Source organism: Vipera berus (assembly GCF_964194415.1).
Source record: "Vipera berus genome assembly, chromosome: 5".
In the NCBI taxonomy this organism is placed as follows: Eukaryota; Metazoa; Chordata; class Lepidosauria; order Squamata; family Viperidae; genus Vipera; species Vipera berus.
Genome location: NC_138207.1, coordinates 50,522,807 through 50,535,283, shown reverse-complemented (window position 1 = coordinate 50,535,283; position 12,477 = coordinate 50,522,807). Strand labels below are relative to the sequence as shown.

General features: G+C 34.5%; 1 protein-coding gene across 1 annotated transcript in view; it reads right to left on the bottom strand.

Annotated features, from left to right (window-relative positions):
- The window catches only part of LOC308668561 (VPS10 domain-containing receptor SorCS3-like), a gene marked incomplete at its 3' end in the record, with an annotated part of 516,653 nt that overhangs the window by 319,529 nt on the left and 184,647 nt on the right, over positions 1-12,477 (bottom strand). The window contains exon 2 of the mRNA XM_081328566.1: positions 12,023-12,090. Within this exon, the coding sequence (XP_081184692.1) occupies positions 12,023-12,090 (68 nt within the window). The remainder of the gene's footprint in view (positions 1-12,022; positions 12,091-12,477) is intronic.

Below are 12,477 nucleotides of genomic sequence, written 5' to 3'. Positions count from 1 at the left end.
AAGAGATACATCAACAAACTTATTGCTTATCGTTGCTTATACTTCAGAATTATACAGTTCTGAATACTGGATCATTTTTATTGAAAATGGTGAATAATCCTCACAGATAAAATCTGATGCACTCTATTGCTCAGAAAAATCCAAACAAGCCTTTCTTTTCCTTTGAGATAAAGCACAGCAAAGCCACCCAGCATCTTTATGAAATAAAGCACAGCAAAACTGCCTAACATCTTTATTTCCTTGACTACTTTTACTTGACTTGATAGACCATTTTTTTAAAAAAAAACTTAAACAGAGTTTCTCATTTATGTTTTATAAAATGCTTTTCAGTGAATTGTCCCTAGAAATTCCTAACAATGTGACCAACTGGATGTATTTTTTTTCCACTGGAATTCTTATGTAACAGAATTTGTGAAACAGTTTACCCTTGGAGAAATAACTCCACAGTTCACTTTATTTTCTCCTGCTATTCCAGAAGACATAAAAAATCAGCAATATGTAAAATGCTAATACTGCTAAGCTTGTAAGCCGCCCTGAGTCTTCGGAGAAGGGCGGGATATAAATGGAATTAAAATAAATAAAATAAAATAAATAAAATAAAATGTGTAACAGAGATAAACAGAACATATGAGATGTGTAACAGAGATAAACAGAACATAGCTGGTTGATAATATGCTATTCTCCTTGATACAAATCTTTGCAGGCAAAATTTGGCAGCAAATTTTCAGATAGAAATGATTTGGGGGTTGGGTGTTTTTTTTGTCAAAAATTAAAGTAAAATAAAGTAATAAAACAAAACAGTTGAATTGAATCATCAATAAGATTAACCCACTTAGGGTTTTTTTTTCAAAAACCTGAAAACCTTTTTTAAAACAGCTTTTTAAAATGGCTAAATGATCAAGAGTACCAAGAAGCTTTATAATAAGGCATTTTAAGGACTTAAATGTTAATCTCTTTCTGATTGACCATTCACTATGGGCATCTCCCTATTTCCCTTTTCCCCCCCTCTTTCTCTAAAGCTGCTTCCTTCCAGTATCATCCTAGCTGATGGCAGATCATTTTTGTGAATCAAACATGCTATAAGGCCAAAATAAGCTGTGACAGGTTTGTCATGTTTGCCGTTACTTGCCATCTTACAAAAAAAAGCAATAGAAGTAGTTCATTATTATGCTTACAATCAAAAGTATGTTATGGAATAACCTGATATTTATTTCAATTAAAAAATCCTAGTTAATGAAAAGTTGTAATAAAAGTCTGAAAATTTACATGCCTTTGCCAATATAGGAAAGAAATGAAAAATAAGGTATTTGGTTTTTTAAATAATAATAATAATAATAATCATACTGTTGGTGCCAAGCAAATCAACAAGAAGAAGCAGCAGTACCTAAATCTGCAGGAATAGATTTTGTAAGAACCAGAGGAAGCAATGTTATGTACAAATTCAACTGTCAATGCTGCTAACATCGGATGTTTTTGCATTGACAAGAGATGGAAATGTAGTCATTTTTTCCCTTTCACTTTTAGAGTTAGATGATGCTGGGAGGGGGATGTGAATGAGAGTCCAGCTAGACATAACAACAAAAACTTAGCGTGAGAATCAAGGTTATTGAGCCCAGAGCTAATAAAGAATTGACGGGCTGGAGAGCTGGAGAGAAAGCTGGCGCTTCAAGCTAATTGGGGAATGTGATTTATGACTGTTAATTGGAGGAGGGAATTGTGCTTTGATAATATGTGCCCAGGGGAGGGTAATTCAGTTTTTGGCTTCAGTTATGTACTGTAAGTGCCAATAGTATGCTTTAAAAGATCTTATACCTTAAAAAATCCTTTAAGGTAAACAATGCCTTGAAGTTCTTTTGAAGAGTTTCATCTGTCAGAACCATGACAGATGACTATATTCAAGAGAAGTATTCTGTACACTAAGTATATAAAGTTGATGTGTTCACAATTTGGGTGCTTGACAGCCAGCTCTCAATTACATTGCAGAGTCTCGCAGATGCATAATGGCCATTTGCAACATTCACTGCTGGCTTCAACAAGCAAAGTCAATGGGAAAGAAGGCATGAGGTTGCAAATGGCAATCATGTGTCTGCAGGATGCTACAACTGTATGGGATTCAACCGATGATAGCAACTGGACCTGTTGGAACTGCTGTCATAAGTTAGCCCAGTCATGTGACATCACACCTTATCATGTTGGTTATAGATGGAGTTCCCAGTACTAATTACTATTAAGGAAAGACCACTGGTACTGTTTCCTGATGAGATCAAAATAATATCTGAGTTGCCCTTAAAAAGTTGATTATCTTGATTTCACATAATGCAATGATATTATTGCACCATGGTGGATTCTAAATTCTATTTGTGTGATACATTTATATCAGTTTATCAAATTAACCCAACCAGAACAGTATGTGTAGAGTCAGAATTAGTCTCTATTCCTCAAAAATAGCTTTCTTTTTTAGTATTCTTTATATTTACTTTCCAAGTAAATTATTATTGTCTTTGACTAAAAGATCAAAAAGAAAATTCCATATATTTTTCTCATCATGCTTGAAATATTAATCTTTCAAATCAAATTATTTTACAGGTGGTATTATATACAAACAGGTATATATATAAGGTAAGGAATTTGGATAGGTAAGGAATTTGATACATATTCGTTTTATAGTTGAGTATGTTGTTCTGTGTGTTGTTCTGTATTTTATCCCTTCTTCTAGTGTTTCCTGAGCAGTATTTTGTTCTTCATGGGTTTAGTTTCTTGTTATTTCACTTTCCTTCTGTTTTACCATGTATGGTTGTTTGTTGAATCCTGTGCATATGTTTTAGGTCATCCATATATAACAGGTCAATATCTGAATTGGCATACCTAGCCTTTAGAAACCACACAATGAAGCTACCACTCAGCTCACACAATGGAACCTCTGTTCAAAGTTCCCATCTGTTTCCAATTTCTACACTTTTTGCCCTCCTTATGAGAACATTAAAATGAAATGTCCATATCCTGTTTTAGAGTATGCCACTGGAAATTATCTCCATCCTCTTACATTAATTTTAAATCAGTTTTGTTATTATATACCTCAACTAACTTCCATAAGCTAGTACCAGATTTTAACATCTAGTCAAAAGCTTATAGTTAAATGAATTAGTTATCCATCTGAGAGAAGTTACTTATTTCAAAAGTGCATGTAGCTAAAGAATTTTAACAACTGTATCTCATTTCTATCCATTTGTTATCACAAGTTCTTCAAAATACATACATCTTGATTGACCAGCTAATTAGAAATAGTCAAATGTATCTTTGCAAAGGTCCCTTGTAAATTGCTGGAGAGAAAGCACTTTGTATGATCAATAATTAACTGATTAAGTATGCCTAACACTGTTAGAATGTGAACTGATTGTGTAATGGTGCTAATTAATAACTGCCAAAACATATTCCAGTTATTCACCTTTATGAAAGTCATATGTAATAACAATCCTTATCATATTCTACTGTCGCATTTATAATGGATTCTGATTGGTTGGCCTGAAGATAAAAAAAATGCTTCTCCAGAAAAAAGAAACCTGCAGAGCAACAGAAATGTACGTCTAAGTCTATGAAAATGTGGCTTTACTACAGGCATTGATGCCTATGAGAAAAGTTATATCAGTTAACTCTGAAGAAAGATCCACTATACATACATAGGTTTTGCATTTTGATAAACAGCAGTAGCTGCAACTCTTTTGCAGTAGCTTCTTTAGCTTTCCCACACTAAATCTATTTATCAAAAGTTCTGATATACCTGAGTGCCTGCTTATCTGTTTCCAGTCTAGTTTGCTAGGAGAAGTGACAGTGATAATCTCAGGTAATTGAGGTATATAGAATATGCAATGTGATAATATATAGTATGATATTGTTTGTGATGGTGTAGCAGTGAATATTTTGTTGTATTCTGGGGTTTTTTTATCCTCACAGATTTAGAGACTAACCTAAGAAATGCACATATATCTCACTTTCACGAATGCCTTAACTGAACAGCAAGACCATACTAACCACATATTAATTATTGGGGATGTAAAATACATAGAAGCATCATCTCCAGATGATTACACCATTTTTCAGATGGTAGGGCTGGTTTCTGAATAGCAATGAAGTATTGAGAAACAAGGTACTTAATACAATAGAACAAACTTCTCCAATCTTTTCCCCTCCCAGACCTCTGACTATAGATTTTACCATTGTTAGTAGGTATGGCCACTGGTCATATTAGCTGCAAATGATACAATTGGAGGATCCAAAAAAGTTGCTCACCCAGCAAGAAAAAAATACACATTTATGTTGGAATCTGGGAACTACCAGCCAAAATTAAAGCCAAGTCAGTAATACCACAAGCTGCAACTGTTTTTTTTTTCTTCTTCAATCTAGAGAGATGGAGAAAATGCTGTTTGAAACATTTCAGAACTGCCAAAATAAATCTTTATTTTCAGATGCCAATTGTAACAATTTTCTGGCATTTTAAAATAGGCCCTGATTTTTTTTTGCTAAAAGTAAGCTTCAAAACTAAAAGTGTATTGATGCTGAGATTTATTTCAAGACCACCGATCCTACTGCAACAATTCATTGGAAAATGCATGGCCTGTCATCCTGTCCCAGTTTGCAATCATCCTTTTCTGAACAATGTGTCATGGAGAGATGATGAGGTTTGAAAAGAAGGAAAGGGCATAGAAGCACCATAAACAACTATCCAAAGGCTACTATCTACCTTCACTATTTGTAGTGTTTCTCCCATTTCTTACATATGTCAAACCTGTCCCCATTTACAAACTCCATTACCTTCTTTTGGGATACTTGCTCTTTCTAAAACAATTGCTAGTGTGCCTGATTGCCTCCTAGAAGGTATTTTTTTCTGAATATGAGATGAATGGCAGTGGTTAGATAACAAGTTAGATAGCAGTTTTTCAGTTAGATAGCAGTATTCCAGTATTTGAGAGGCTGCCACAAAGAGGAGGGGATCAACTTATTTTCCAAAGCACCAGAGAGCAGGATAAAAAACAATGGATGGAAACTAATAAAGTAGAGAAGCAACCTGGAATTAAGGAGAAACTTCCTAACAGTGAGGACAATTAACCAGTGGAACAGCTTGCCTTCAAATGTTGTGGATGCTTCATCACTGGACGTTTTTAAGAAGAGACTGGACAATCACTTGTCTAAAATAGTATAGGGACTCCTTCTTGAGCAGGGGGTTGGACTAGAAGACTTCCAAGGTCCCTTCCAGCTCTATTCTGATTGACTGAAGTTCTAAAAATGTATTTGTGTGCATTTATTTATTTATTTATTTATTTATTTATTTATTTATTTGTTTGTTTAATTTCTATACCGCCCTTCTCCCGAAGGACTCAGGGCAGTGTACAGGGCAATAAAATGCAATAAAAATACAATATACAAAAGTTAAAATGAGAATTAAATAGAATAGCCCAATTGCAGTAAAAAGTTAATTAAAATTACAATTAAAATACCCCAAACCCATCAGACCAGGCCGGCTTGTTCAAATAGGTGAGTTTTCAGGTCACGGCGGAAAGAGCGAAGGTCGGGAGCCATCCAGAGCTCAACCGGTAAATGATTCCAAAGGTCTGGCGTGCCCACAGAGAACGCCCTCCCCCTGGGGGCCGCCAGCCGACACTCTCTGACCGACGGCACCCTGAGGAGGTCCTCTCTGTGGGAGCGCACTGGACGAAGGGAAGTTGACGCCGGCAGCAGGTGCTCCCGTAAGTAACCCGGACCCATGACATTTAAACTAAACTATTACAGTCTTTACAACTTTTATTATATTGCTAGTGATTGGCTGGTTCAAAGTAACACAAGCAGTATGGAAGACCTTTCACAAATGAGTATGGTATGTCAAAATAATTATCTTTGCTTGAAAAAGCAAGTAGCATGTATGCACAAGAATATCTTATCTGTGAAACATGAAATGAATAGTTCTGGAAACCTGCCAGACAACTTCTTACATGCAACAATAAATTAAAGAAAAGGGAAAAGCAATTGGAAAATTACTTGTAATTGTATAAAATTTGTCTATATATAAAATCAGATGTTAGAGGTTATGATATTACTGTCAGAATATATGTAGCTATATTGTAATTATGTACATTTCTAACACAACTAAGCCTGTTTGAAGCTCCAAGTTATATATCCAAGATTCAACAGAGTGAGTGGGGCAAATTCTGATCCCCAAATGCAGCAGCAAATACAGTATCTATCCCCAAAATGTTTCTTTCACAAATGTTTTACAGCCTCAAAATACTATGTTCGTGAAATTTACAGCCTCAAAATACTATGTTCGTGAAATCACCAGCACACACACAAAAATTTTTTTTCACTACAAATGCTATTTAGATCACAGTCAATTTTAAAACACATATTAGAGCAGAACATTCTCAGCCTTCAACTTTGATCCTATTAGCCTTTTTCGCAGACATAATAATGATATTCTAAAGTGATCTATTTTCCATCTTCCTAATCACAAATCCTTGAATATGGTAGATGCACAAGTAAATGAGCAAATTTTTGTAGAAGGTACGCATGAATGGGTTGTCAGGGATATGTCTGCAACATAAAACAATAACTCAACAAACACACTCATTGGAAAAGAGCATATTTTGACAAACTGTAAAGTAATTATTCTAAGTCAAAAACTTCAGTTTTACATCATACATTTATCAAGGACTCCAAAGGGTAATTAGTTTTGTTTAGCTACAAACTACAATTTGAAAATGCCAAATCTCATCATCAGTTTTATTGCATAAGCCATAATGTTGGGTATCAAGACTGTTTATATGAATATTATATGTTTATATTATACACACTTATACAGTATATACATACATATACGTACAAGAAATTTAACATTTCAAGAGTTTATACTTTTGATTCTTAACTCATCAAGCTGTTACATCTATCTCTTAAACAACAGGAACTAATTTCTGGGAAAGAAAAAAAAGTTTTATTAATGTTGTTTAGAAAGCCTATCATTTGGTAAGATGTCCAACTGCTTTAACCAATAATTAGTGTATATAACCAAGCATTACCTACCATCCTACAAAGAATATTAAACAGTTTTCTGAGTGAATTGTGTTTCTGAAAAATAACTATAGAGTTTCTTGAATTATTTTAATTACTTAATTAGCATTCAATACAACTTACTGCCTGTTGTGTCCTGCCTATCCACACTATGCAAAATATTCTTCATTTGTTTAGTGCCCTCAAACTGGAGTAAGATTGCGAACTAGTGAAGGCATCTGAGAAGCCAGCTCCAGACTTGATGAAGCTTTATATGTCCACTATTAAGCAGCTACATGTTGGACAGAAACTATGGATCCTATGAAGATATATGTTGGAGTAGTATTAGAAGTTGCTCTTATAAATTCCAGATACGATTTTCCATACTATTGTCATGTCCTCTCAGTCATCTAGTACTTATCAGAGTAAGTAAAGAACAATAGTATCAGTAGGCAGCTACTGTAGCTATGCTGTAGTAGCTATGTAAAGATGCTGTCTGCTAATAATAACCCAATTATTTGCTGACCTGTTTCTTTGCTACTATTATATTGGTAATAGAAATCACATACCTAATGTTCTGCAGTTGCTGTCCTAAACATTATGAATCATTTGTCTGAGATTCTCTTCTAGAGCTTTAAGATCAGCACATAAGTATGTGCTCTCTGGGCTGCAAATTAGATTCAGTAACATTGAAAATTAGATTTTTCAACATTTAAAAAATGATAACCATTTCCATAATGGTCTCACTGTTCTGGATCTCATTTTCCCAGTGAATTATATGTGGCTCTATTGAACTTATTTATAACTTTAAATACATTTTATTTGATGTTCGATTAATAACCTAAACTTGCTGATTAAGCACGAGAAAAGAATTCTTTGGCAGACTTTCAATAACTCATAACAAAATTTGGTTCCAAGTGTTTGCAACTCCAAGTCCAATTTTCTTGAACTATATTAGATGGGTTCCTTGAAAGGAGCAGAGAACTTGTAGCAGTACAAGAAAAAGATTATTCATGATTTGGATAACCTACACCCCAAATGGATATAGAAAAGGAAAAGTTCACGTAAGGTCTAGAGGTAACCTGAAGGAAACTACAATGTGCATTCTGTGTAGACATGGGCATATTAAAAAGTGATTTCCTGTTACCTGACAGTCTGCTTCAACAGAAAAGATCAGTGGAAGACAAATAGTATTCATTTCATTTGAATAATGCAATGATATCTCTTTTACTCAATCTGCAGGACTTTCTGGTGAGATCCTGATAAAAGAATTGAAAGACCTCCCAAACTAAAAGCTGTTTTTGTGGGGATATAATTTGTGTTCAGGGCAAGCTCCCATCTGATAGATTGGTGAAGGTGAAACAGAGCAAATACTGATTTTTTACTATATTTAATTGGCCTTGCTATAGATCTTGTTGTAGAAAGAAATGTAATAAAACTGTTAATTATGTCACTCAGTACCCATGTATCACCTCTTTCTTCCACATTGGAAATCCAATGACAGATTCAATGTATTACTGGAACACTATCAAGAGTCATATATATTAGGTGCCCTCGTGAAACTATGTTACATAGCATTAGAACATTTCTGTCTCTGATGGTCCCGAGGTTTGAACAAAACATGCATAATATGGATGGTACTAAAATATTTTGACATCCCAAAGAGATTCAATATGAAAAAACAAAATATATAAGTGCTAGAAATGTCTCATGTAGAAGCAGCTATTTGAAGAACAATATACCGTACGTCAAATCAAGAGAACTTGGCAATGCCATATTTCATCTATATTCTTCAAAAAATAGGTAATAAGGACAAAAAGCTCGTTTGTCCAGACTTTCCCAAATGGTTCCTAATTATACAAAAGTCACTCACATACACATACACACAGAGAGACACAAAAGGAAAGAACAGTCAAATTCCAGCTAAAGTAACAAGGCAAAACAACCCAAGGCTAAAATATTTTAGTACTTTTGAAAAATAATAATAATCTAAATAGATTCCCAGTTCAAAATTTACATTACTGAATGGAATAGGACATTAGCTTCACCTAGAGTAAGAAAAAAACGTTCCATTTTCTATTATGAAGTCAAGAGAAAGGAAATTGTCCATTATTTCTACTCCTAGTCTTTCAAAACCTGCCTACAGCCACGTATAACTGGATAAGCAGATGCAACATTACAAACCCAATGACAGTAACAATTCATGCAAATTGGTCATGTACAAATAAAGCTACACGCTCAGTGCTATGTTTAGGCAGGGAGGTGGGCAGGAAGATTTACAAAACACAATAATCAGTTTGAGTTCCCAAAAAAGAACCTGTTCTGGCAATTTAGGCTTGCCTAGACTTTAAAGACTCCCATAGTGAAATCAGTGAGAGAGAAAGAAAAAGAAAAAAGAGGGAAATGAAAACAACTGAATAGTGTCAAGGAGCTTTTAATTAACAGCCAAGCTAAAACACTATTATAATATGCAGGTTTTTTTATTAATTCACTCAGATTCAGCAGGAATTCCACCAAGGAATAAAGAGGAGCAGATGCAAGAGGAGTACATTAATAAATCACGAGTGTCATTAAAATTTGTAAACTAATATTTTCTGGAAAATCTCAACAATTAGTCTTAGAGGTTTCTCGGCTAAAAAAAAAATCTGAAAAGATCAGTATCTCAGAAATTTGCTGGCCCATGGAAAGGTCATTGATACATCAATTAGAGGACAAAAGAAATGGATCAACTGGGAGTATGATTTGTGAACCCATAAAGACTTTCCTGGGATTCTGCAGGCATTTTAATAAAGGCCAGGGATCCATAGTGAAGTTCAACTCCATAAACCTTCATAAAATGGAAACAGAATTCTTTTTTAATTGCCATGTTTCTAACAACATGAATGCAGCCCAAAGGCTGATTAACCTGCCTTAATTTGATATGTTTTAGAGAACTGAATCTGCGTTACCACTGTGGTTTGCTATAAATGTTGACTCCTTGAAAACAAAACTTTAGTCACCTTTCCTAAAGCATTGCTCCTGACAATCTGGTTTTGGGATCTCTGTTTTTATCATATTTAAAGTTTCCTAAAGTAAGCATGCCCTTTGTTGCTGGTCACACTCAGTTTATAATGAAACTGAATTATTTATCACAGCCTTCCTTCAGGGAGACCAGTGTATCAAAACTTGAAGAATCCAAACTATTGGGAGGGTACTAGATTGATGAAGACTGGAATATATTTACAAAGGGAATATATTTGTAAATAATTCATTAAACCACAGCTAAAAGAAAGCATAGCTGACACTGATTAATAGAAATTAAGGAGCAATATACTGTCATTGCACTTAATTAGCAAAAGGTTTTATTTAAAGATCCTCTTAAATTTGATTTCCTTTTGACTTGAAACAATTATGATAGCTCTAACCAGTCCTTTACCATTCATAACTTTCTTTATACTTTGGATTGGCAAATAGCCATAATACTCATAATCACTGAAATAGCTACAGTCAACCTATTTCCAAAAATAGAGGGTAGCTCAGATACTGCTAGCTGATGTCTGCCTTTACATCTGAATGGGTATTGCGAAAATCAGATTTCATTTCTTTCATTTCCATTTTGTTTAAATTAAATATAATTAAAGTGACTTCTCACCAATAGCAATGCAATCTTAGACTTATATTGTGCCCATAGTACTTTACAGCACTCTCTGGGTGGCTTACAATGTCAGCATATTGTCCCCAACAATCTGGATCCTCATTTTATTGACCTTGGAAGGATGGAAGGCTGAGTCAACCTTGAGCCCTTCAGGATCAAACTCCAGGCTATGGGCAGAGTTAGCCTGCAATACTAATGCTAATCCTATTTTTTTAAAAAAATTCAGATGAGGGGGAAAGGCTAGAGGACAAAAAGTCAATAGACAGAATCTAGATCACGTATTGGCTTATCATGTAAGCAAACCTACTCTGGAAGACTAATACTGTCACCTGACATGTGCTGACCTGTAAAAACTAAAGGCGTGGTTTACACATTTGTTTATTTATACTGAACTACTTTGTAGCTTAAACCTTTGTCTGACAAATCCTAAATTTCAGAATCCAATCCATGCTGCTTCTTTTATTTCGAGAGATTTTGGGCACATTATAAAAACTGTGGAGTCCTTGGTACTATCTGAGCTTAGTTGTTTGCTTGCAGACATTTCATTACCCAACTAGGTAACATCAGTGCAAGTGAGCAGGAAGCTTGCTCCCTATTTATATATAGTAGCTTGACTGCTGCTTTTGGTGGCAATGGGGTTTTCTCTTTGACAGAGTCTTAATTAGGATATAGTTTTCTACTTGATTGCTTGCCTGTTGTTAATCCCTGCTTATCTGAATGTTGGCTGCTTGGGAGGTTCCAAGGTAAATAGATGTTACCATGACAGCAAAATACTGAATGAAATCAATCTTAGGTGTAATACAACAGAATCCTGCTGCTCTTAACTTCTTATGCTTTCACGAGAAAATACCTATCTTCATGGCTAATTAGCATTTCTAATCCTGTGACATCCACTTTCAGGTTTTATAAAGGAACTCACATATACACAATAATATCAGCGGGGAACTTAATTTAGAGGAGGGATAGGGATGTTATAGTACAATATTTGCTATACAGCTTTCATAGTCATGTCTGGTCTGCAGAAGCTTTTTGGACACATCTAATTAATTCTTCAAGATAATATTAACATTCTTTGAGCATTTAATATCAGATCATTTTCATACTTTAGTATTATCCTCATATGATGATTTAGATTCTAGTTACAGAAAAAATGTACACATCTTCTTCCAAAAATGTGCTTGGCTATAAGTTCAAAATATATTATTGGTAACTGTCACAACAGGGTTTTTAAACAACAAAAACTCTCCTGCTCAGAAGGGCAAAGAAGTAATATGTGTTCAGTTCCTCACAACATTTCCTTTGTCTTCTTTCATTGTCTATTACTCAGAAAAAGATACCATGTAATCTGCTTACCTCCAAAGTGAGCTTTCAGTAACGCTTCCCAAATTGAAGTCATGCAGCTTTGTAAGAATGAGAATCACCTAAGAGAAGAAGAGAAATAGAAAGGAAACAGATGAAAAGCATCTTCCATTAACTTTCTGAAACAACTCATTTGAAATCACCCAAAGGAGAGCTTAATATTTATCCATACAATTTGGGGTATTATAGGATCAAGAAATGAATACGGAGAAAGCTAAGATTCTCAATATTGTAACTTAATGAATCTTCATAGGTAGTAATACTTTATTATATTGCAGATACAAAATGTAGTTAAAGATACTGCTGGAAACATGCCGCCTTTTATATAAATACATCTGGATATATTTCATTAACAATGCAAGCCTTTGCACCTTTGTTTAATTGATAGGAAGCACTACATTGTTCAATTGAGTTCTTCTCAAGGAATTACACACTAACTTGCAGTCATC